At 37.2% G+C, this 25260-nt stretch overlaps 3 protein-coding genes across 7 annotated transcripts; 2 read left to right on the top strand and 1 right to left on the bottom strand.

Moving 5' to 3' along the window:
- Positions 1-1110: 1110 nt before the first annotated feature.
- Positions 1111-9497, bottom strand: LOC103991231 (uncharacterized). Of its 3 annotated transcripts, XR_010514994.1 has the most exons (11): positions 9046-9497; positions 8043-8161; positions 7732-7917; positions 7536-7631; positions 7386-7457; positions 6495-6611; positions 4833-6059; positions 3597-4213; positions 2833-3360; positions 2420-2757; positions 1111-1503 (listed from the first exon to the last, which is right to left on the bottom strand). XR_010514994.1 is itself a non-coding variant. In XM_009410599.3 (7 exons), exons 1-7 carry the CDS (start codon positions 9371-9373, stop codon positions 4842-4844), a joined length of 2136 nt encoding a protein of 711 aa, XP_009408874.2. In that variant the 5' UTR covers positions 9374-9497; the 3' UTR covers positions 4609-4841. The 3 variants fall into 3 exon arrangements, 1 of the variants encoding a protein (XP_009408874.2); XR_010514993.1 differs by having other exon boundaries at positions 2420-3360; XM_009410599.3 differs by lacking the exons at positions 1111-1503; positions 2420-2757; positions 2833-3360; positions 3597-4213 and having other exon boundaries at positions 4609-6059.
- Positions 2029-3499, top strand: LOC135678525 (probable protein phosphatase 2C 12). 2 transcript variants are annotated; one of them, XM_065191437.1, is made up of 5 exons: positions 2029-2236; positions 2330-2644; positions 2718-2835; positions 2915-3138; positions 3208-3499. In XM_065191437.1, exons 1-5 carry the CDS (start codon positions 2042-2044, stop codon positions 3415-3417), a joined length of 1062 nt encoding a protein of 353 aa, XP_065047509.1. In that variant the 5' UTR covers positions 2029-2041; the 3' UTR covers positions 3418-3499. The 2 variants fall into 2 exon arrangements, with proteins under 2 accessions (XP_065047509.1, XP_065047508.1); XM_065191436.1 differs by having other exon boundaries at positions 2915-3499.
- A 1712-nt stretch (positions 9498-11209) lies between the features above and the next one.
- Positions 11210-24828, top strand: LOC135582740 (uncharacterized). 2 transcript variants are annotated; one of them, XM_065191438.1, is made up of 17 exons: positions 11210-11320; positions 11415-11585; positions 11677-11726; positions 12730-12790; positions 13371-13466; positions 13546-13695; positions 14615-14746; positions 15735-15862; positions 16338-16380; positions 17353-17436; positions 19609-19650; positions 19841-19911; positions 20160-20213; positions 20285-20390; positions 20487-20555; positions 23013-23156; positions 24564-24828. In XM_065191438.1, the coding sequence occupies exons 2-17, from the start codon at positions 11451-11453 to the stop codon at positions 24699-24701; spliced, it is 1503 nt and encodes a 500-aa protein (XP_065047510.1). In that variant the 5' UTR covers positions 11210-11320; positions 11415-11450; the 3' UTR covers positions 24702-24828. The 2 variants fall into 2 exon arrangements, with proteins under 2 accessions (XP_065047510.1, XP_065047511.1); XM_065191439.1 differs by lacking the exon at positions 20487-20555 and having other exon boundaries at positions 11308-11585.
- Positions 24829-25260: the final 432 nt, after the last annotated feature.

A 25260-nucleotide genomic window follows, 5' to 3' on the forward strand; every position in this document is an offset into this window, starting at 1 on the left:
TAACGAGAGTTTGGTTGTCGTGGAAAGGTCTCAAGGAAACGCGAGACGGAATGGGTCTCGGGTCAAGTACGTATGCGAATCGAAGTTTCTTCGCGAGGGATTTGTCTGCGGTCCGATGCACCGCGAGGAGATCTCGTCCGTTGGTTTCTCGTAACTGTCGAGTTATTAGGCCGGCCGAGGCAGACCGGACCAGTGCGGGATTTACAAGGAATTGGACCGTTCGATTCTCTCCATCGTAATCAAATTTCTTTATTTGAATTGAGGAAGGGAAAAGTACATGAACCAAATGAAAATACAAAAGATTCAAAAAATAATAATCAGATTATTCACGAATCGACCATTCAAATTCGATTTATGAATTGGACAAATTATTTACTCATAGAAAAAAAAATTGAAAGATCTAGCTGATAAGACAATCACAATAAAGAATCAAATAGAAGGAAACACAAAAGACAAAGAAGAAAATAGTTCTAACCTATCATGATAAAAGACCGGAATTACAAAAACATATTTGGCAGATACTTCAAAGAAAAAATACCCGATTAATACACAAATCACATTATTTTATGAAATCTTTCATTGAAAAAATATACATAGATATCTTGCAAATTCATCACTGTCATTTGATATTACAATCATCCCACCGATCCAACGAAGATAAGGGGGGGTATGATGGACCCCTTTGGAACCACGATATGCCACGTCAATGACAAACCCATAGAAACCCTACAGATGATTCTTCGAGCATGTTGAGATCCCAAATCACCGATCAAGTTGAATTGTTTCCAAAATGTAAATTAACGATCAACTTTGAACTAATAGGTACGAAGTCTACCTTATTATTTGGATCCACACTCAAATAGCTAAATAGTAAATCAAATTCTAAAATTTAGGCAGGAAATATACTCATATCGATATAAACAAAAATTACTTGATACATTCCGTCAAGGTTAATGACTTTCATATTTATACCTTTAAGTTACATTATATATTTATATATATATGTACATGTAAAACATGAAATAAAAGCTTGCATAAATGCCATTGTAGTTGTAAATGGACTATAATGACAATTGAGAATTGTTAGTATTTGTTAATTGACAGTTAGCATAATGTTGAAACTCCAATTCATTATTATGAAGTGATATGTATATGCTATACTAAATTCTGGAGGGACAAAGAGACTCTGAGACGGCAAGCCATAATAATATTATATCCATTGACGAGGCCAAGTGTCAGGTGCTTACTGCCATCCGCTGTGCTACTTCATCATTCGGCTTGTGGTGCCGTCTACAAATCGTTTGCTTCCCTCAGAGCACACGCGGATTTGCTTCAACAGCTTCTCTGCGTCTCTCAGCCATCGTTCCCATTGGGTTCTTGGCACGGTTGGTCAACTGTAAGAGCCTTAGAGGGATTTGGATATTCCGGTCAACGAAGATTCTGACCTTGCATGGGTGACGAAGCCACTTGCCTTCAGAATCTGCAGCTAAGTCGATCATCCATCTGCAGCATCCAAGATGGAACACAGTCAGCAATCGGAGAGAGTTGAACTGTTGGATCATATAATAATACTCCATGCTTCATTTGCCTTCTCTTATAGCTGGGGAGCTGGGGACACCTGATTAAAAGAATCTTGATATGTTGAATCATTAGCAAAAGGGTATTTTGGCCCCATGGAAGTTAAATATAGCTATGCATCTTCATGTTTGAGACGTGGACTTCTCATATAAAACCTTCGTGTTGAATTATCTATGTATCTTCCTACCTATATGCACATAATTAGTTTAGGTTGAGGCAGTATCATCCCCCATTTCTCAGATTAGTGACTGTGATTATGACCCAAAATAACATTAGAGGGCTACATTTTCGACACATACACGTAAGAGTCGAGGATCGAGAGGGGATCCAATGAATCATCCTGAAGTCAACTTTCCAGTCGCTATAAGCAATAGTTTTTGGTGGGCCTGCCATATATGTAGTCTCAGGCTGTATTTAATTCCTTATAAGCTTTCTAAAGTTGTGGTGAGAAGAGATCAGACACATGGGAAGCTGCTTCTCTTCTGCATCTTTGAAGAATCAGCCATCTTTAGAGAGAAAGGAGTGTGAAGAGGAGATACAAGTATGTGTGGAGCGAGGTGATGATGGGTTGAGTCCTGATGAGAAGAGGAGGATTGCCTCCCTGTACTCTCATCGAGGGAACAAAGGTCTGAACCAGGATGCTGCCATCCTTTGCAAGGTATGTGGTTGCTTCCTCCAAGCTCACAATTTATCGAGGTCTCTGGTATATGAAGACCAACTCTTTATATGTTTTCTTTTTCTTCCTGTGAAGGGATATGGAACAGAGGAGGGGTTGTTTTGTGGGGTATTTGATGGCCATGGTACAAGTGGGCATAGTGTGAGCAGGGTGGTCAGAGATTACCTGCCAGACTTGTTGCTTGGCGAACGCAACGCCCGCCTGCTCGCCCAGGAAGACGACGAATTCACCGATGGCAATGACACGAGCTCAACGGATGGCGAGGAGGTGCTTGATGAGTGGAAAGAGGCTTGCATCAACGCCTTCACAACCATGGACGAAGAACTCAAGGTGAGGCCAAACTTAGATTGCTCCTTCAGTGGAACCACAGCAGTCTCCGTCATCAAGCAGGTACAGCACGACTCCAAAGCATTTCTTGTGTTGGGATACCTCATCTTCGATCATGAATCACCTTCCGTCACAGGGGGAAGATCTGATCATTGCCAACCTTGGCGACTCGAGGGCTGTCGTGGGAACCGTATCAGAGGAGGGTCACCTCGAGGCGATTCAGCTGACAACAGACCTGAAGCCCAGCGTACCTCGTAAGTACTGTTGTTGTTTGTGAAGGTTGGATGATCCCAGTGAACGTTGTACTGATCCGCTGTGGATTCCACGATGCAGAGGAAGCAGAGAGGATAAGGAAGAGCAACGGGCGGGTGTTCGCGCTCGAGAGAGAGCCGCACATCCAACGCGTGTGGTTGCCCGACGAGGACTTCCCCGGGCTCGCCATGGCCCGCGCTCTCGGGGACTTCCAGCTTAAGAACTACGGCATCATCTCGGTCCCTCAGGTGGCTCATCGCCGTGTGACGAGCAGAGATCTGTTCATAGTCCTCGCGACCGACGGGGTGAGAAGGTTGATCACTGTTTTCTTTTCTCCGTGGTCTCTGCTTGATGGAAGGCTTCGTGTGTTGAAGGTGTGGGATGCGCTTAGCAACGAGGAGGTGGTGTCGATTGTTTGGTCCACCGAGACCGACGAGGATGCATCGAAGACGTTGGTGGAAGCAGCACGTAACGCGTGGAAGTCCAAGTTTCCGTCGGCAAAGGTAGATGATTGTACTGCTGCTTGCCTGTTCTTCCAAGAGGAAAGGCAGGAGTTATTACTTCCAACAGTTCAAGACAAGTAAGCAGATGAGAGATCTTACTTGCTATGAGTTACCAACACTACAAGCTTTATAGAAAACGTCATGATGGCAACACTTATTACTACTTGCAACAGTTCAAGACAAGTAATGCCTGATCTCTTAAATTGACTGCAATGACAATGCCTCACAATAACAATGGGATTATTATAGGGAGAACTGACCTCCGGTATACTTGCTCAACTTCTGATGGAGCCCCCAAAGTTTGAAGCCCCACTTGTTCTCACATCATTATTCGTGCCAAATGTTTCTAGGATGATGCATATGATAGCAAGAGAATCTCGTGGCCTGCATCATCTTGTGGGCGAACGAGAGCTCATGCATCGAGAGACCAACTTACGTGACAGCAGTAACATGAGAAAATTTAGGAATTTCCATTTCCAAACTAAACTGAGGCTGGAACAATAAAATTATAGTGGGCAGACTCCTGAACAGGGAAGGAAACCACCTTGGGCAACCCACATGACAAACGCAGAGGGTTGGCTTGATACGGTTCAGCATCAAATTGGTGCAGAGCACCCCCAACAACCTCACCAATACAGAACCAGGCAAGAAGAATCCAACAATAAGCAGCATCAGCATTCTTCAAAGATTTGATTCTGCCATTTCTCAAGTTCTGTTCAATCTATCCAGCATCACAGCGACCAGGAATGTCTGTTTGATTAACCAGAACAAATTTCTGTTTGATTAACCACAACAAATTGCCTTTCTTGGGCAGATAGCACTTCAATCTCCAACGAGGGTCCGAGACACATGAATACCAGTGAAAGTCCGGATAACCCTGGGTGAAACAAAATCCCATTACCATTCAGATATTGTTCACCAAATGGAATGCAAAGTGAGCAACAACAACATAAAAAATATACATAAACGATCCGATCACAACAAAAAGAATATAATAGCAGGATCAGCTTATCAACCTCTCACTGACCCAGACAAACCTACTCCACACGTAATATAGAAAAACCATCTTGGTAGTGTGTCAGAGCATGACAGCTTCAGAATGCAATCTTAAGGTTGCATCTACAACTTGCCAGAAGTCAAACAAGAGCTATGCTCCAGTCAATTAACAGCCCACTCTCAGGAATACTTCATTCCCAAGACACTAAAACACAAGGCATATCGCCTTCTGTTCAATTTGCAAGCATCTAAAAGAAGGTAACTTGGATCATATAATAACAGGTAAAAACCCATGCTCTTAGATCATTCTCCACATTCATAACTAAAGAAAAAAGATACAAACAGCAAACTTACCAGTATTCTGATAATCTACATTACAACAAGACATCAAAAAACTCTTAAGCACTAAGTCCAAAGTGCCATTATAATCGAGTCTTAGATAAGAAATAAGCAAAATGATAAAATGGTCCACAACGGCTAAACTCCTGCAGAGGACTTACCAGGCAATATCAAGTTGTGGGTGACTTAGTTATTGCTGCACCACTTGAAACAGCAGGTGGAGCAGTAGATGCATCATAGGCCCCTTGTGCAGCATTGTCATTAGAGTATGCAGGAGGCTGTGAATGGACATCACCAACATAAGAATCGCTGTATGGTTGCTGCTGTTGTGGACCATAACCTGGTTGGTTATGCGGTGACACGCCATAGGTTTGTTGTTGCCCATAACCAGCTTGAGATGATGGAGGTTGTTTATATCCTGGTTGCACGGGAGCACTCTGCATACAGCCAGCTTCAGTAGACACAGTCTGTTGACCTTGTTGATAAACACCCTGAGTACCTGGCGGGTCCTGGACCTGAGAAGGCTGCCCATAACTAGGAGATGGTACTTGGCCATATCCAGCCATAGTAGGGATCTGACTCCCATGTCCTAGCTGTGATGTTGGGGGAATACCATATCCAGATGGTGCTGTTCCTTGGGTAGGATAACTTGCAGTGGTACTAATTGGTGTTTGTGGTGGTTGACCTGTGTACCCTTGGGTAGCAGAAGGCTGACTTGAAGGGGCTTGTTGAGTTGGAGGTGCTTGAGTAGACCCACCCTCAGCACTGTAAGCAGAGGCGGATCCATCTTCACATGGATTAGCCACCGTTCCGTAGCCAAAAGCTGAACCATAGCCCTGTTGATCAAATCCATTTTGGGGGTCCAATGTAGGCTGATAATAACCAGGTTGAGATGCGGAATAATTATAGACACTGGAGTATCCATCCTGCACATAACCTTGTTGCCCCATAGAAGCCTGGGTGTAAGCAGCATCACCATAGGACACTTGATTGTTGTAATCAGGAAGAGGCTGTCCATAGTTGTAACTTGTGCTATCCGCAAGCGCAGAAGATCCCCCAAGAGGTTGTTGTCGCTGCTGCTGCTGCTGTGATTGTTGATTGTAATAATCATATCCAGCTCCTGGTGCAGTTTGCTGAGTAGGCTGATTGGGTGTTTGGTTCCACCCAGAAGAGAAACCTGTCGATGCAGGTGTGGGGTAGCCACCATAAGGTGGCTGGGGCATATTAGACTGAGGTGGTGGCCCAGGATAAGATCCAGGAGGCATGTAACCATAACCAGGCGGCTGCATGGGAGGTGCACCAGGCAGACCCCAACTTGTCGAAGGACGAGGTGGATGGTAACCTTGCTGAGGATACCCTCCAGACATAGCTGTATTCCTTGTACGATTCTGCATATATACTTGATTAATTTATGCAGCTCTTGCAATGCATATAGCACAAAAAAGAGAATTTTGTGAACCATAACAAAGGTTTTAACCAAAGTATAATAAATGAAGGCAATAACAAACCAAGGTATTGAATAAAAGAAGCATACTGAATGAAAGGGGAAACTCACTGCCAATTTACTACAACAGGAAAAACAATTCCAACCTATCCTCTCCTCATATGAGAATCTGATGGACTAACATAGAAGTCAACAAATCTAAAGTAGTCTCGAAAGCAATTTATAGTGCCACAGGTAAGAAAAAAAATTTATTGGAAGGGACGGTACATGATAAAACATACAAACAGAAATTCAATTAGTAGCAAAGTAGTCCTGGAAACTCATATCCAGCCATCTAAGTTATTTACTATAGAAAAAGTAATTTCTAGATAATCGATACCTCACTAATAACTTCATTGACCAATTGTCTTGCTGATTCAATCTGCTCATTTGTCCCATCTATATACACTGTTCTTTCAGTTGATGTATCACCAGGTGATAGATGCAAAGGCATCACCTACACAACCAAATGCATCAGATTTAGTACAATCATCACATAGGCATACAATGCTATCGTGTACAATCAAATTCATCGGTTTTATTATATCAATAGCAAACATCAAAAGGGCAAAGCCATTAGCTCAACCTTATTTACATAAAAAGAACCCAGACATTGGATACACAATCATGCTAGAAATCATTAGTCACTTATATAAAAATAGGGCAATACGGAAACTCAAGTGTTCCTTTATAACGGTGTCAGATGCTCAGGAGAATATAGTTCAAACAGCTTAGACCCCTAAATAACACAAAACGTGTAGAGATAAGATTATCAACCATTAAGAAGTTACAAGGGCACCAACAAATATTTCTTGATAAGCATGCCAGAGATGTACAAATAACTAGGGCCACTCAGGAGCAAATGCAATTACATTTTGTGAAAAGACAAGTTTGCACTATAATAACTTCAAAATTTGTTGATTGAACGTGAGAAACATGTGCTTAAAAGAGACTAAATTAATCCAGCAGAAGTTCCTACAAGTTCCACGACTAAACAATTGGCAATATAAGCATTTCCTAAAAGCCAACCAACAACTAATCTAATCTATCTGCTTTGGATTTAAAATTAAGAACCCATTTCCACTAAACTAGTGAACATATTTAACAACAAATATATGGTAAAACTAAATTCTTTGGTACTGCAAATTCACAACATAGAAGATGTGGTTGGAACAAGGATGATAACATTGAAAGGCAAACTATTAACCAAGACAACAAAACAAGTGCAAACCTGGATACGTGCACCAGATCTAGCTTGCATATTTTTTATGGTCTCACCACCTTTGCCAATCACCAGACCAACCTGAAATGGAAAATTAAACTTGCAGAATCAAATCAAAGAGACAGCTCTAACAAAATGTCTTATCCAATGCCAACTTACCTTGTTGTTTGGAACTTTCATCTGAAATTGCTCAGCACCAGGTTGAACACTGCCATGTTTACGAGTTGAATTGATGCCAGAAGCCCCAGCATCAGCCTAGAATAGAAATTTCATACAAGAGACAATGACAACAAGAAAATGCAACAGCTAATAACCATACGAATTGTTCTGCCTGTAAAATACATTCAAATAGTACCTCAGCAAGCACATCATTTATTAACTGCTCAGCCTTTCTAATCTGTTCAGAGGTACCAACAAGTTCTACCGATCTAGTCTGTGAATTAGGATCTGCATCCAAATCTCTAGTAACTTGAATCTTTGCTCCCGATTGAAGCTGAAGATATTTAATTGTCTCTCCACTTTTGCCAATGACTACGCCAACCTAATAAAAACTCACAAGATACATATCCAAAATCTCCAGAAAAGTAATACAGCACAAGAATGTTTGTTAAATATTTGTTTCATGACATAACTAAAATACAGCACAAGAGCAAAGGGGAAACATACCCTTCCATTCGGGATCTCAATCGTTTTGCTTGTACCCTGATAACCATACGTGTGAAATGACTGGGAAGTCATGCCAACCTGGGAAGGTATAGGATGGCTAAAAGGCTTCTTTGCAAAATCTGAAAAAAATGGAAAAGTCAGGAACCAGATTTCAAGAATAAGGAAAATGAGACTATGACTCAAAAGGGATCTACAAGACAAAAAAAGCTTCAAAAGATACAGCACTACATAGTGAAAATCTATCAAATATAAAAAAAGAACCAAAATGTTGGACAATTTGTTAAAATTCTTACAGCTATTGCACAAATGGTAATGCTCCCTATATAGGATCTGATATCAGAATTAGGAATCACCATCAGATTTTTAATTCTTGCAGACAATGGTTCCTATCCAATCAATCTTGTTCTTGGCACTTAAATACCCAGCTAAATTTGACAATTGTAAAAAAAAAAAAAAAAGGGATCCGCAAGTACTAAGCAGAACTGACTTGTCTATCCATTAAACTAGAAGTAACGTGCTAAAAATCTCAAGATGACTGGATCCAAACTTCTTGTTAACAGATGTTGGCACTTCTGAAGTTTCCGAACCACATCCAAGACACAAAAATCACAAGAGCAATACACCGTATAAAATCATTTCAATTTTGGATAGGCAAAAGGGACTCTCAAAGAGAAGGGAACTCCGCCTGAATCTATCGTCCCAGCCTTCTCTCTAATTCTCTTCTCCTATGTGCACTTCTCTTCATCATATCTGTTTAGCGTAGCTGTTTAACACACGGTAATCTGCCCTACAAGAGCTCCAACATACAATGCGATCGAAAGCCTGACACATCCTCGACCTGTAGAAATCCTAAACTGGCAAGTAAGAACTTGAAAAGAATTACACAATCGAGCATCAATCAGAAAAGATACCGATGATATACATCAAGAACCCTAACGCAAAACTGTAAGTAAAGAATGAAAAACGCCCTAAAACTGAAAGGATCAAGGAAAGCAATACTTACCATTCGGAAAAGAGCCAAAACCCTTTTCTCTCGAATCTTCCACGCCTCCTCCGTCCTCAATCCTAGGGCGCTTGGCCTCAGCGTCGCTGAAAAGCCTCGCGGCGATCTCCTGGGCCCGTTGCTTCGCAAGCTCGATCCCATCGAGGGGCAGGGAGACGCTATTGTAGGATGGTTGGATGGGGGCGCCACCCTCGGGGGACGACGAGGCGATCGGTGCCGAGAAGCCCGTCGACCGCCTCGCCGGCGGCGAGAGGGAGCCCCTCGCGGATCGATCGCCGAACTTTCGCTTGTTGTCGGGTCGAGAAGAGCAGCGGAGCTCCTCCGCCATGGAAGCGGCCTCCGTCGGCAGTGCAGAGCGGCTGAGAGAGGGAGAGGTGACTCGCGAATGAAAGCTGATAATGGAAACCCTAAGCAGATCCTCGAGACGGGCAGATTTATGTTGCACCGCAAAGCGATGCGAGGGAAGGTCAAATGACTGCGCGGCGCACGTACACGCTGTTCCGGTACACGGGGGTGGGATTCAGTGACATCCTTTACCGTAGATCATAAAAGGGACGGTTGCGATGGTTTGATTGTGTTTTTCCCGTATTTTTATGCTGATTTAACATTCCAGCTAAAGTGATTTTGATGGTTAAATTGCCCCCATCATGTGGATTTATCAGATGTCTATGATGTCTTTCGGTATAAAAAAAAAAACAGCTTTTACACAAAATCACTCATCGAATATAATATTTTTGAATGAGATGATTATAATGTTTTTATTTTATCGATGTGATCATAGTACTCTAGTGAGAATTAGAAGCCCATTAAAAAAATGTGGTAACCAAAATTAATCATACATTTCAAGTTTTAATAAAATTGTATTTAATTTTTTTGTATTATTTTAGATAACAAAATTAAGTAAATTATTATTTTTAGTTAATATTTGTTTAAGTTAAATTTTGATTATCCAATATGATACCAATTTGGATCCAACGATGGTCATTTCTGTTTTTTATATTTATCTCAAGAAAATGACTCATTAAATTATTATTATTTTAATGCAAGCATCATGTTAATCTTGATAGACTAAGGACATTACATCATCTCTTGGACACTTAACTAATTTTGAGTCATATTTTTCTTCAAAATATTTTTTAGTTTTGCATGATGAAAATAGAAAATAAAAATATTTATAATAAATAAAAATGAGGCTGATTACAATGTTTTATGCCTCGTACAAGCTGCTGTAAAGAAAACATTAAAAACACTAAGAAAACAACAACAACAACAAAGTGCACACTTAAATTAGTTTGGATTGATTTGATCAGATGTACTCTATCTGAAAATAAGTTAAACAAGTGCACACAAAGGGGTTATGAAGATTGATGTAGGCCTAATAATCACTTAGAACTTTCGTCAAATAGATGATGGATGCACTAAAAATATTACATTATATTTTAGACACTTACCTAATATCCCATCCATCTCGATGCCATTTAGGGGGCACCGAGGTACTCAGACAATCGACATTTTATATCGCTAGGTCGTTAATTAAAAATTAACTTGTTAAAAATATTTTTAAGTTTTACATAATAAAAATAAAAGATAAAAACATTAACAATAAATAAAAATGAGATTAACTATAATATTTATTTTCTTCCCCTTTAAAGAAAATATTAAATATATATATAAAAAAAAAAGAATCGAAGATCGTCAAAGACAAATGATGATGTTGTCATTGGTTCATAATAAGATGACGTTAAAAAGTTGAACTGATGGAGGATGACACGTCAGCTTCATAATGACGATGTGAATAGATGAAGAATATGAATTCCGCACGTGGAGATGAAGCGTCGACAACCATCTACACATCAAAATCTCTATACCAACCTTAAATTTAGGATTATATATTTTAGAGTATATCATAATATTTGTTTTCATTTATAATAATTATAGAACATAGCCTTAAATATATTGTAAATGATAATAAAAAAATTACTGTTTATTCTCATTAATCCTTAGAAATAAATTTATAACATTTTTAATTGATAAACCAAATAATTGTAATAAAGTTTCAATATACTATAATCGAACTTTACAAGGGCCAAAAATGCTACAAAATCAAATCACGTTAATCCTATTTAATTTTGTGTATGAACGTTTATCCACAACAGTTACGGGGATATATGCTGGTACATTCGAAATAAAGAAGGGCCCAAACGCTCCTTCATTCTCTGCGAGCAAAGATTTGCGACAACCTCAAATTGATTCTCGAAGGGTGGTCAGAGCAGCAGTTGCTTCTTTCTCCGACCTTCTATCGTTGCAATTGCCAAGAAATTTGCATCTTAAAGGTGATGGCATCATTGTTTATTCTCTTTACATCGTAGCTGTCGGACAAATCCGGAGAAGCGAAGCCGTTCCCGATGGCCGCCTCCACCCTCTCCCCTCCGGAGGTCCCCATGGAACTCCACGCCCACAACCGCGACAAGCTCGTCCGAGCCCTCCGCGATCACCTCGCCGCCTCCTCTCGCCCCACTCGTGGATTCGTCCTGCTCCAGGTAGGCGATTCGTGTCCTCCGACGGTTCGACCGTGATATGCTGATTTTGAATCCGTAGATTGCTGTTCTGTGATCTTTATTTTTGGTTCAGGGAGGAGAGGAGCAGACCAGATACTGCACGGACCATGCGGAGCTCTTTAGGTTTTGCCTTCTTTCGCTCCGTCTGGTATTTGTGGATCGATGGTGGTTTTCTTTAACGGTTTCTGGTTGATTGATCTATTCGTGTCGATGGCTGCGATTCCTGTAGTTTGTGATGACGTTTCTAACATTCTTTTCCCCCGGTCTATGTATTAAAGATTGTCTTTTGGTTGGGGTTGTTTATGCATTTACTGGTTGTACAATATCGGTTGTCAATAAAATTTCAATTTAGATGACTACAAGTGGTAAGTTGAGTTAGGCTCGAACATTTAGCAGGCCACAATTATGTGTTGTGACATGTAGCGTTTCCGGTCAAATAAATCCCCATCCCTTTTTTACTGTCTCCTCCTTAGAAGACTAAGCTCGTTTGTTGCTGCAATACCGGTGATTACTTGATCTAAGATGTCAGGTTGTGTACTTATCCTGAAGTTATAACAATGGATCAACTGTATTTGTCAATGATGCGTCAAGAAAACTTCTAATTTTCAAAAACAGACAAACTTCTGCAGAAAAGGATAGCAACTACTGACTGAAACTACTTTGACTAGTTAGACTTTTGCCCTAACTTCTTCGTTACCTCAAATGCTGCTCTAAACCATGAGAAGTTGTAGGTTTTTTATCTTATTCCATCGTAGAAAAAGACATTAGGGATTTATTATTTTAGTGATAGTTTAAACATATATCTTTTGCTTCTTATCAACACATTTGGACAATCATTCCTTGCTATGTCTATACACTTGATCTTTTTGAGAGTTTTGATAACATGCATATTGCTAAAAAAAAAAAAAACTATTGCACCCATGAAAATTAAAAATTTAAGAACTATGAAATATTTAGGTGGTATTGTCAGAAGTGCTGTCGTTTAAACATTTAGCACCAGTTTTTTCTTGGTTGAATTTGTTCTTTGTGACATCTTCATCCTAGATATTTTATTTTGATTTTTTTCATTCATTGTGCTTAAAGAAAAAATTGTGAACTAATTATTGGTTTTTAACATCTGATGTAGGCAAGAGAGTTATTTTGCTTACTTGTTTGGAGTAAGAGAGCCAGGTTTTTTTGGTGCCATTGTAAGTTTTACTCATTGTACTTCTTTGTCACTATGTTTTACAACCCGCTACGTCCCTTGCATTTCTACTTGTTATGGTTGCTTAATTATTTAAAGCAAAAAAGAATTTTTATCTTATACAGATAATGGAGATTTATTGCTTCAATGCTTCTTTATGTAGCTTAATCTCTATATTAAAGTGAAATTGATAGTTTACTTTAATTAGCATGCTGGATTTTGGACCAAGTCCATATGCTTCTGCAATGTGAGATGATTTTCAGAATGAAAATATAGTTAGTTTCTTTTAACCATTTTTTAAGGCTGTCATTTTTGGCTGATAACAACCACAAATAGACATAAATATTTAGTTTGTTAAAGCATGGGGTGATTCTGGTGCCCCATTTGTGTGTCATATGCAGTACAACTTGTGAATTGTGCCATTTTCATAGCTGCATGGTTAATGTTTTTTATGTGCAGTAAATTATTTTCAAATGTGCCTTGTGCCTTCAGATTGCATGTTGCTGTAACACTGATTGCTTCTTCCCGTGTCATGTTTTATTAAAATCATCTTGATTCTGATATAAGTACTGTTGTCTCTGAAGGATGTTGCATCTGGAAAGTCGTTTTTGTTTGTGCCAAGATTGCCTGCTGATTATGCTGTTTGGCTGGGTGAGATAAAACCACTATCGTTCTTCAAGGTGGTTATGTTTTAAATAGCTGATTAATGAGAACATTGTGATAGGAATGAAAGCTAAAGTTCTCTCTTTTTATCTACAGGAAAGATACATGGTTGACTTGGTCTTTTATGTGGATGAGTTGGTACTGGTGCTGCATGATCACTCCAATGAGCCAGGAAAGCCCTTGCTTTTTCTCTTGTATGGACTAAATACAGACAGCAATAACTTCTCCAAGCCTGCTGCAATTGAGGTGCATGAAATTTTGTAGTTGTATATGCCATCTCTCTTTCTTTTTCAAGGACCAAGTAGCCAATTTTTGTTACATGTTTACCTTACAGCCACATGATATATTTGCTCAAGTTTATTGATCTTTTGAACTTTTAGATGCTTGTAAGGAAAGAAGTTTGATATTCTGAAATAATGTTCCGTCGACTTTTCCTGGCATATGTCTCTTGACCTATCTCTTAATCTATGGAACAACAGTGACACTGGGGCAGGGTCAAAATTGTTCCTGCCTTGCCACTCAAAAAACCCGTTCTGTTCCTGCCCCATCCCCTAACCTGGGTTGAGAATTCATACAATATCATCCTCAACCCCTAGAAAACCTGATAATGCCTTTTTTTTTTTCTGTCCTGCCCTTATGCGAATAATTTGTTATAATATATCTAATATTATTGAAATATACTTTATTTTTTGTAATATAATGGAGGAAATTGTTTATATGAAATTGTTGAGATAGTTTTGTTTTATTTTTATTTTTTGTTGGAGAGGAGGAAGAGGAGGGGGGGGGGGGGGGGGTGTGAGGCTGCCTCCTTTGATAATGAGACAAGACTATTTGTTGCTTTGGGATTGCTGCTATTAGATTATCATTTTCTTTAGAGTTATATCAAAATAGTCTTGAAGAGAATTTAACTAATTTTTTAAAATGATCATTTGCATTTTGTGTTCTTAAAATTCTGTAATATGAAAAACACCTATAATGATTACTTTTATCGAAATAGTTGACTAATTGCTCACTTTGCTGTAGTTGTTGTTTTGTCATCCTCTTTCGCTTCCTGAATGAAATTTCTTCTGTTTTTTGTTATCTCAAGAATTCTAATAACATGTAAACTAGCTCCTTTTTAGAAGTATTTTCTGGATTTCTTTATTATTTTTTCTGTCTTTTGTAGGACATGAACAAATTTGACACTGATCTGAGCACACTGCATCCTATTTTGACTGAATGTCGAGTTATTAAATCTAAGATGGAACTTGACCTTATTCAGTATGCTAATGATGTAAGCTCAGAAGCACATATTGAGGTAATGCATTTTCTACTCTTAGTTGTTTTCATTATCTAGTTTTCCCATCCTTTTATGCCTCATATTAAGTATGTATACTGCCTTTTGTGGTTGTTGTTTCAGACATGCATCTATACATACATATAGGTGTCCTGTGTGATTCTGCAATATGAAATTAGCTTTTTATATCTAAAAAGGGGGCTTTACATTTTTTGCTGTTGTTCTTTTGTCTGCCTTTGTTTTATATTGGTGAATATTGTCAGTTTGCACTATTCCTCTGATAAACCAGATCTAGTATATAGGTATAGGGAGGTCAACAAGTCTTTTTTCCTTGTTAGCTATCACCCTGTGAATTTGCTGTCAATGTGGGAGGAAAAACAAATGTCTAGAAAAATAAACTAATGCCAGCTGCCTTTAATTCGACTTTCAGGTACTAGGCTTTACATTTTAGGTATTGCAGAATCAAAATGTATAGTTAAAGACAACTTCCATTATATCGATCAAATATATCACCAGCCGATATATATGACTTGTAGAAGATCTATAAAAAAAAATGTCTCTTATGTTCCAGGTAGGAGAAGAAATTAGATTATGCCTCTGCTTGTGAATGGAAATGTTATCCTTTATATGTTTGCAATATGACAATATTCAGCTGTATGAATAATGGGCTGTCTGGTGGCTTATATTTTTGTATCTTTGACAATATTAGACTTTTCACAGAAAAAGAAAAAAAAAGGACTAACTAGGCACATCAAAACTAGTGATTGATGAGGTCAACAAGATTGTCCAGATTCCTTCACTTAGTTTCAGAGCTTAAGAATAGAATAAGCTTTTGTTAGATTTTGGTGATGTTATTCTTGAAACTTGGCAGCAAAAATAACACATGATGAATTCTCTTATCCTCTATTTTGAATTTGTGACAACTAAGTTCCCTTTTCTTGTCCTTTTCAGCTTTTTACAATGTTACATTTCTGATCTTTGCATGTGCTTTTATGATGTATTTTGTCAGGTCATGAGACGAATCAGATCTGGAATGAAAGAATATCAGTTGGAAAGCATCTTCCTGCATCATATTTATATGTATGGTGGCTGCAGGCATTGCTCTTATACATGTATATGTGCTACTGGTGAAAACAGGTGTGTATTATCTATGTCGTGCAGTCAACTCTTCAAATGATAGTACAACTGAATACATTCTTTTTCAAATCTGTTGATCTTTTTTTTTTTTAAATCATGGCGACCCGTACTGACTTGTTTTGTAAAGACTCAAGAATTGGCTTTCTTTCCACAACAATGGGTTGATCTGGGTTTAAGTTGGACTGTTACTGTTGGCGTGCTTTTGGAAATTTTGTCGAGCTTTTTGTATGCTAGGATATATGGAGGAACTCAATATATTTTACAAATAATCAGCACATACAAATGGGAATTTTTAAACAGGCTGAATGATGGCTTACCAAAGGCATTCCCTAATGGATGGATAAAAGCATAGTATTTAAAATTTCACTATCTACTATTTGATCTATATATTTTTCTTCTAGGCATTAAGAAAAATGCAATTTCATAATTGTAGCTCCTAGTTTATAATGTATTTCTTTATGGGTCTTGTTTTCAGTGCTGTTCTCCACTATGGCCATGCAGCTGCACCAAACGATAGGGTACGCATGTTCTTTCCTCAAGCTTATGATTTTTTCGTAAAGCCATATTGCTATCCTTGTTTATATTTCACATGTAGTTTGTGTCTTGTTCTTTATCCTTACCTATATATGGTTGGAAGCAGTATTTTTCATGAAGTATTGAGTCACCAATCGTTCAACTGAATATCAAACTTGGGGCTCCAAATTTTTTATCGGCAGCATTGAACATGTACTATAATACTAATAAAAGCCTGGAAATTAAAGATTGCACATTTTTTACAACCTTTGCATTCATATCAAATCAACATGAAATGAATGCTGCAACAAGCATTGGTGCAAGAATATATTTTTTAAGCCATTTCCAACTGGAAACTGAACTATTGATATTGATCAAATGATTCTATATTCACGAATACTAAATTTTTTTGCAGATTTTGATGCTTGTAAATCATTAGTAAAATCGATACAGATTTATAACCTATGCTGTGTAGCCTTATAAACGTAACATCTGGTTAGTATATGTGTTATTGATTTTATATTTTTAAGCTTTCTAGATCATGTTCATGTTCAATGGTTCTAAAAATCATTGTTTTGTCCCACGTGTTTGTTCCTAGTGGCTAGTAGTACACACATTTTCAGGCAAGGTGCATGAGCAAAGCATTTTTTAGTGCATCTTGCCTGCATGTGCTTTGTTATCACGGTGATTCATGGTGGAAAATAAATTTCTTGTGTTCTATGTTCACTTTATTGGCATGTTTTCATTCCTATTGTTATTTCCAACAAGATGCTGTTCTTGCAAAAATTAGTTGTATGGCACATCTCATTTAGGCTTCAATGTTGTCTCTCTGCTACGTTACTGTTTCTGTGATGGAAAGTTGGAAATTTTATCTCAATATTTTTGTCAAAATATAGTCATACATGGATGCTATTTTTTGTGACCATTGTTAAAATCAAAATGAGATTCAGTGACATGCTTCTATCATGTTTCTCTAGATTCTAGAAGAGGGAGACATGGCCTTGTTCGACATGGGAGCTGAGTATCACTTTTATGGTTCTGATATAACCTGTTCATTCCCTGTGAGATTCTTGCTCTTGTAACTGTTTCTAGTTGTCAAAAGAACTCTGTTTCTGCTGCTGCTGTTAAGCTGTGAGCTAATTCAATTTCTAAGTTCTAACATGTCTCTTACTGGTCAATATGTTGTGCTACATTTTTTGAGGCAATATATGTCATGCTGTATTTGTAGTTTATGTGCATATTTTGGAGATATTTCCACAATAACTAACTTTCAATCTTCTAGGCTTTTTTTTGGGATTTTGTCATGGTTTATGCACGACCTTCATGGCTTCTGCACATTGTTATTTTTAGCCACTATAATGGAATACTTACAGTTTATTGATAAGTATCTGAACAACTAATTTGTGGATAAATTAGGGACATTGGGCCTGTTAAAGATACAAAACAGATTCATCATATGCATGGGAAAGGCTGCATATATCTGAATCCCAAAGATCCTGCAAAAGCAAGCCTTGTCAAGGCTGTGCGTTCAGCAGGCTTTGTTAAATTTTACTATGAACGTAAAAGCTCATTTTAGTAAAATATTCTATTAAAAATATTATGCGATGTACCTTAAAGACAAGACTTCAAAAATAAGCATCCACCAAGACTATCATACAAAAATTGTTGTACCCAAGAACCTCAAATCTTTACCTTTCCCTTCCAATGGTCAGGAAGGTATGTGTTCAGAGCAAAAAAGAAAAGAAAGGGGGTGGATGTATTGGTCTAGTATGAGGTTTCAATCTTAGTGCTGTACAACTGTTTAGCATTCGTGAAAACAAGATAATTGCTAAGGAGGGTGGTGTAGCTAGTAGCATGCATTTTTGAGGCATCAGTAAATTGTTTGTGACCATGGCTAACCCAGTCTGTGTTGTGAAAATATATTGTCTTGTAAAATTATGAATATATGATGAAACCATGGTTTTAATTATTGATACCAGATCCTATATTGGTTCGTAGTGAGACCTGTATGGACCTGGTACATGCCGACACATAGTACACCAGTATGCCAATCAACATGGAGAAGGGAAGCATGGGAGGTGGGGATGAGGAGGAGGAACTGGAGGAGCTGGAGAAGGAGAAGAGGAGGAAGAGGAAGAAAAGAAGTAAAAATGTAAGGAGCAGAGTAGGAGGTGGTGAAGAAGGGGAGACATAATGGTTGGGTGAGCGACAATGGTGGTGGGTGTGTAGCAGTGTCAAGCGGTGGCTGATGTAACGTGAATTAGGAGAGAGTGACCTAGCAAGAGAGAGAGAGAGAGAGAGAGAGGCAACATTAAAGAAAGTGACAGTTGTCAATGGTGGAGATGTTAACAGGAAAAAAGTTCTGGAGAGACCAATTAAGTGAGAGAGAGAACCGGGGGTGGGCTTACTGCCCGAGTTTCCAGTTTACTGAGCGGTTACATGCTTATCTGATCAGGTAAAAATCCTTGGTCTGCTTGTCGATTCAAGCTGGAACTGATAAATGTTACCTGGTACATAATGGTTCAGGCAAAATTTGATACCATGTATGAGACAACATAAGTTTTTAATGGGTGACATGAAAAATCTACTTAATCACTAGCTCCAAGTATAGTTATATCTAGTTCATAGATTTCAACTGATGTGCCATCTTGTCAACTGTGTATATGTGTTTATTCAGAAGCAGCTTGTCATCATTGTTCAGCCTGATTCAGATGAATCCCAATGAAAGAAATTACAGTTCTTTTAATTCTTCTACTTAACTATGACTTTATACTAGAGAAGAAGACTTTTGACTTCTGAACAAAAGAAATCTCAATACCTAGAGGAAGCAAATGGTCAAGTTCTTCTATACCTTTATAACATTAGACATTAAGATTTATAGGAGTCCAAATGCAGCAAAGATTACTTGTTTGATTATTATGTTTCAACAATGTTGGTACCTTATTTCAGTAAATGTTAGGAAAGATATCATTAATTATTATGGGTGAAAATTGAGTGGGTGCAACTTTAAAACATGTCATTATGAGTATGGCACTCAGCCACTCACACAGAGAAAATACATTGGGGGGAACATGTAGTCTCTTGGAGCCCTGTGCAGCTCATCAATGCAGCATAGACTCATTCTTCTTGGAGCAGTCCATTTACTTGGCATTTTTTCACAATAGTGAAAGTTTGGTTATCTGAAATCTTTATGTCAAATACCTTCTATTCTAAATTTATTAATATTTGTTCAGGTCAATGGCAAATTCACAAAGGATCAGATTGTGATTTACAATGTAAGTAGGTTCTTGTTGGTATTCTATAGCGCTTAGGTTTTCTAACTTAGTCTTCTATATCAGTTAGTGTCCATAAACTAATTTTAATGGTTTTCAATTTTATTTATTTTTTGATAAGTGTTTTCAATTTTATCTTGTCACCACTAAAATGTTTCTGGGCATATTTTACTCTGCTTTTCTGTTCATGCAGGCTGTCCTTGCTGCGCACAATGCTGTTCTACAGTCAATGCGACCTGGAGTTTGTTGGATAGACATGCACAAGTATATATTTGTTTTCAATTTATTAATCTTTTTAGTTTTTGTTCCTTTGAATGAACAACAATTTACATTCCCTTCACGCCGTATACTGGAAAAGTTGAAGCAATGGTAATCTGGTGACCAGTGAATCAGTGATGGTTCGTCTTTTGTGATTATAGATATAGAAGATGATGGTGGTGGTAGTGATCTCTGTTTATTTTATGAAGAATTTGACATCATTGCTACTAATACTATATTATAAATTGTTGCAGACTGGCTGAGAAAACCATTCTCGAGTCACTAAAGAACGAAGGAATAGTTATTGGGTATGTGGAACTGCTTAATGAACTTATGATTATTATGTTGTTACAACTTATTATTTTTTTATCTTTTTCAGTGATATTGACAAGATGATGGAAAGAAGACTTGGCGCTGTTTTTATGCCTCATGGACTTGGACACTTCCTTGGGATTGACACTCATGATCCAGGGGGCTATGCACAGGTTTGCTTTTGACTTTCATAGGTCACTTATTTGAAATCAAATTGCAAACATTTCTTTATTTTATTTTGGTGAGAAACATATTAAACCTCAATATAGGGATTGGAGAGACCGAAAGAACCTGGGTTGAAGGCCTTACGAACAATAAGAGAACTGAAAGAAAGCATGGTTTGTAATTATCTTCCTACCGAAATCTACATTTACTATGAAATTATGTAATGTTATGGCCACTTGGCCTTTAATGATAGCAAATAAAACATGACTTATTAATTTATACATTTGGTTGTCATGCGGAATGATGTAAGTTGTTCACTAGGAATGTGAAAGGAATTCTTAAGCATCTTATGTTATAAATTATGTCATGAAAAAGCATCACAATTTATATCATTTCGTTGATTGAATTCACTAACATTAGTCTTTTGAAATGTAGATGTTTCCACAATCCACGCTATGAAGCTTTAAGTGGGTGTTGTTTGAACTTTTATCTTATGATTAACCATCAGTTTTAAATTAAATTATCTAATGTTTACTTTTTTATCTTCAATTACAAGAGTGGCATGTTGGTTAAAAATATAGAGTGATGTTTGCTATGGTTTTGTTGTTTATTTAATGAAAGTAGGTAATCTGTTACCTACGTTACAACTATGGAAGAAAATGTTGAGGTCAAAGATTTAGGTTATTTGAGAGTAAGAAAATGTTTTAGCAAAATTTGAAGCTGAAGCTTCAACTTCAACTGTTTTAATTGTAGTCTAACTGTTTTAATTATCATCTAACTAGCCAAAAAATGAGTTATAGCCAAAAATCATGTCTAACTAGCCAAATAAATTGTTCTAATTCCTATAGTTTCTATAGAAACTATTTTTGTGATATAATTATGTTTTAGAAATTTGATTCATATATGCACTATTTTATAATTTCATATATATCATTTGCTTTCTATATTTCTTTACTTATAATTTATAATTTACTTATAGTTTCTATATTTTATAATTTCATATATATCATTTGCTTTCTATATTTCTTTACTTACACTATTTCTCAAGTACGTTGTTTTAGAAAATATATTACCTAATATTATGTAGAAAATAGTCAAATACCACTAAGTTGCTTATTATCTATTTTTTGTGTATGCATACTAGTTTTATCTACTACATGTACCCTTTATTATTGTTTTCTTGTTTGCCCCTTTTCCATTTTATTTCATTTATTTAATCTAAAGTTAATAACCTCTCCACTCATTAGATAGATACAAAGTGCTGCCTGATTATTGATATTCAAAGCAATGATTCGATCTCAGAAATGAATGGTGGAAATATCTGATCTCAAAGATTGATTGCAAAACTGAGAAAAAACAATTGGAGAGGATCCTAATCCTGTTTTCATTAAAGATATAATATATATTAGATGGTTGATTCCACTGATCATATATTTAGTCCACTATGGTAGTTTCAAAACTAGAATTGTAATTTTCTTTTTGGAAATGCTATTGGAGAGAATCCTCCTGGAGGAACGACCATTCCAATTTTCAATCAAGTAAAGATTGTCCTCGAAAACAAGCAATTTTTTTCTTTCTCTTTGGATTTTGGCCATCTTTACCCCTATGAGAAAATTTCTGGTGATTTCCATTTTGGCAAGAAATTTTTTTAATGATTTTGTCTAGTGACAATCTGACAAGTGCCTTTCACCTCCTTTTTGTTTCTTCAGCTCTTTTTAGTGAAAATCTTTTTTTTTGTCTCTTTGCCGGTCTCCCAATAGATTGGGGATTCACCTGTTTCTCCAGATCACAAGTGATATTTTCGATGGCCTGATGTTTTCTATTCTGGATGAATCTTTGTCTCAGGACCAGAAATATGTTCTTTTACTTGGCTTTGGTGTGTCAGGATGATTGATTTTGATCAAGATTCTTAGTGAACAATATTTAAAAGTTTAGCAGTTGGGAGCAATGTATCTTAAAAGTTGGTGTAGAAGAAATAAAAATGTTGGATTCAATTGAACTTTCAGAAACCTTAGACAAATGAAGAATACACAGAAAATTTTAAGATAAACATATCTAAGGAATCTGATGCACTAAGGTGAGTTTGTGAACTCAAGTTAGAAGTGCTGGTCAAGGAAAGGAAAGATTAAAGAAGATCTGTTAAGAAACTAGTTGTCCTCGATAGATCTATATAACATCCCTTGGCTGTTGCCCTCATCTTCTTGCATCCATTCTACTTTGAACTACTTTGCTACTTAGCTTTTTTTTTCTCCCACCAAAAAGGATCTGGACCACTCTGCATATAGGTCTCAACTTTCAATGCTTTAAATTAAACAGTGTATACCAAAAATGTAAATGATCTCTTCTTGATATGGTTCCCTAGTTATTCTAGTAAGAATCTCACTTCTTGTTTAGCTTTCTTCATTTAATTGATCTTGCTGTAAGATTTATATATGTCGCAGAAATTCTGTCTGTTAATTGTTTATTTCTACTGGTATAATTTGATATATTAGTCAACTGATATGTAGCCAATGCTTTCTTGTAAATAATTTTATGTAATCAATAAATTTATTTGTTCTTGTCCATTCTATTCACAATTGCATAAGATACACACTAGTATATATTCTTAAAATGCATGATCTATACTTTAGGTGATAACAGTGGAACCAGGATGCTACTTCATTGATGCCATGCTAGTTCCTGCAATGGAAGATGCAGTTACATCAAAGTTCTTAAATAAAAAAGAAATAGAGAAGTACAAAAAATTTGGTGGAGTTCGAATCGAAAGTGATGTGGTAAGCCATTTACTGAACCTTCAGTTCATTTGGAGTTGATGGGCTAATAATATCAATGTTTCTATTCAGGATATGTTGTTTTTATAGAGTTTGAAAATAAGTTATTCATAATATTTCTGAAAAGGTTATGAAATTGTCTGCAAGCATATGCTTTAGATTTTAGAATCCTAGCAGTGATAATTTATATGAAGAACAAAAGTAAACATATATTGGGTGCATGGATTTCACTTATCCCTATTTTGTTTTGAAATTTTGTTTTCTTTTGTGTTTGGAGCCAAGGGGTCGAGGAGAGGAAATAATTAAAGGGGGACATTACCTTGTAGGTGTCAACATGTTTTGCACAGTCATATTTGTTACTGCAAGCTACCTTCTGTCTAGAATGTTTGAGACCTTAGGTACAACAGAGCCTGATACATGTTTTAACAGCCTTTTCAAAATAATTTGTACTGTTTTAATTATTATTTCAGAGAGGAATTCATTTAAGAAGTAATGGTTCTAAAGGTAGAGTTTCTACATGCTTTGCCAAGTTCCCGTACCGCCACATTTATTTGGGCCAGGATTGGTTTTCGTGAACCTGTTTGTCACACTCTATAAAGCTCATGCTTATGCTTTTTAACCTTATTTTGAAAAGGGAATGCAGAAGCATGAGATACTGGATAAATTTGTCTAAAAAACTACACAAAGTAGGAATGCAAAAGCACGAGATACTACATAAATTTGCCTAAGAAATGAGAGGCTTATAGTTAGCGTGAAGCTTCAAATAAGCGATGGAGGAAGTTCTTGACTTCCCCAAGGGCCAGTCAATGAGAAGGGTCCTTCAGGAGTTTATTGATCTTATTCTTTCAGGATCACGAGGCCCATTTATTTGCTTAACTCTAGGAAAAGACATTTCATCATGTCAACTTAAAACTTCAGCTGGTTATTTGGGATTATACGGTCAGGCATGGCTATACCAGTGGTGTTATCTATGTGAATCTTTGTCAAGCATCAAGCTGTTGTCTGCTGGGGCAAGAATGCATCATCAGCTTTTATCATTGTCTTTTATGGTGACAGCTAAGTATAGGAATCAATGGCATAAAAAAACTGCGGCCAGGAGGTGTCTGCGTCTTGAAAATTTTGGCAATTATCGCCCTATCCATTGTAGAAATATTGGGGATTGATGAAACCTTCCTTGATGAGATGTATCCATTTTATGATTCTGATCATTGGTGTGATGCATTTCGGTAACATCAATACCTTCTCAATGAAGTGTTGGGCTTTAGAAATCGATGGTGAGGGTATTTATTGCTTCCGACCCATCTCCTACTATCGACAGCTGACTGCAACTGCTGATATCTGTTTTTAAGTTGATTCCTGCAACAATATCTCCTGTTTATGCAAGCTCACATTCTGCTTCTATTTTGACAGGTGGTCACAGCTGATGGCTGCAAGAATCTTACAAACTGCCCTCGAGAAACATGGGAAATCGAAGCTGTGATGGCAGGTGCACCATGGCCACTGGATCATGCTCGCTTCAAGAGTCAGAATGGCTCCTCCGGTGCCTAAAACTAAACCTCGCACTGGCTGCTGTTTGCTGCCGAATCTCTTTCTATCAAATTTGTCCGACTGTATCGGTTCAAGATGCAATGTACTGAAATAAAGCAACCTTTATTCAAGGCTTATGTTTATCTCATCGAGCCTCCAAATTGATAGTTTACACACATTGGAAAATCCTGGTCATGTGAAGCAGCCATCTCGTCTTAATATGATCAACATGGGGACCTATCAAAGTGGGCCTACAGAGAATGTGATCCTTTCTGTGGATTGATCTCAGGTATTAGGGTGTTTAATTTTTTCTATAGTATTTTATATTCTTCTAAACTTGGTGATTTTTGTATTTGTTCTTTTCTTAAAAAAATAAAAAAATATAATATTAAATGACATATAAGAAGTTCACACATCACTTATAACAGTATACTAACTTAATTGGATGTCTTAACAAAGATTTTATTCTTCTAAATTTATTTTAGCATATATCAATGTAACACACAAAAACTTGTAGATATTTTATTGTTTTGCTTTGTATGTTGGTGGTGTAATCCCTTGAGAAAAATCCGTGTGAGAT

Source organism: Musa acuminata, chromosome BXJ1-7 (assembly GCF_036884655.1).
Source record: "Musa acuminata AAA Group cultivar baxijiao chromosome BXJ1-7, Cavendish_Baxijiao_AAA, whole genome shotgun sequence".
NCBI lineage: Eukaryota > Viridiplantae > Streptophyta > Magnoliopsida > Zingiberales > Musaceae > Musa > Musa acuminata.

Excerpts from the sequence above, each read along its gene's own strand:
- LOC135678525 (XM_065191436.1), top strand. The coding sequence starts at position 2,042 with ATGGGAAGCTGCTTCTCTTCTGCATCTTTGAAGAATCAGCCATCTTTA. Across the intron at positions 2,237-2,329 it reads ATGCTGCCATCCTTTGCAAG|GGATATGGAACAGAGGAGGG; the intron begins GTATGTGGTTGC and ends CTTCCTGTGAAG. Across the intron at positions 2,836-2,914 it reads CCTGAAGCCCAGCGTACCTC|AGGAAGCAGAGAGGATAAGG; the intron begins GTAAGTACTGTT and ends TCCACGATGCAG.
- LOC103991231 (XM_009410599.3), bottom strand. The coding sequence starts at position 9,373 with ATGGCGGAGGAGCTCCGCTGCTCTTCTCGACCCGACAACAAGCGAAAG. Across the intron at positions 7,458-7,535 it reads TGAAAGTTCCAAACAACAAG|GTTGGTCTGGTGATTGGCAA; the intron begins GTAAGTTGGCAT and ends TTTCCATTTCAG. Across the intron at positions 6,060-6,494 it reads TCAATGAAGTTATTAGTGAG|AATCGTACAAGGAATACAGC; the intron begins GTATCGATTATC and ends GTATATATGCAG.
- LOC135582740 (XM_065191438.1), top strand. The coding sequence starts at position 11,451 with ATGGCCGCCTCCACCCTCTCCCCTCCGGAGGTCCCCATGGAACTCCAC. Across the intron at positions 12,791-13,370 it reads CAGGTTTTTTTGGTGCCATT|GATGTTGCATCTGGAAAGTC; the intron begins GTAAGTTTTACT and ends TTGTCTCTGAAG. Across the intron at positions 15,863-16,337 it reads TGTGCTACTGGTGAAAACAG|TGCTGTTCTCCACTATGGCC; the intron begins GTGTGTATTATC and ends TCTTGTTTTCAG.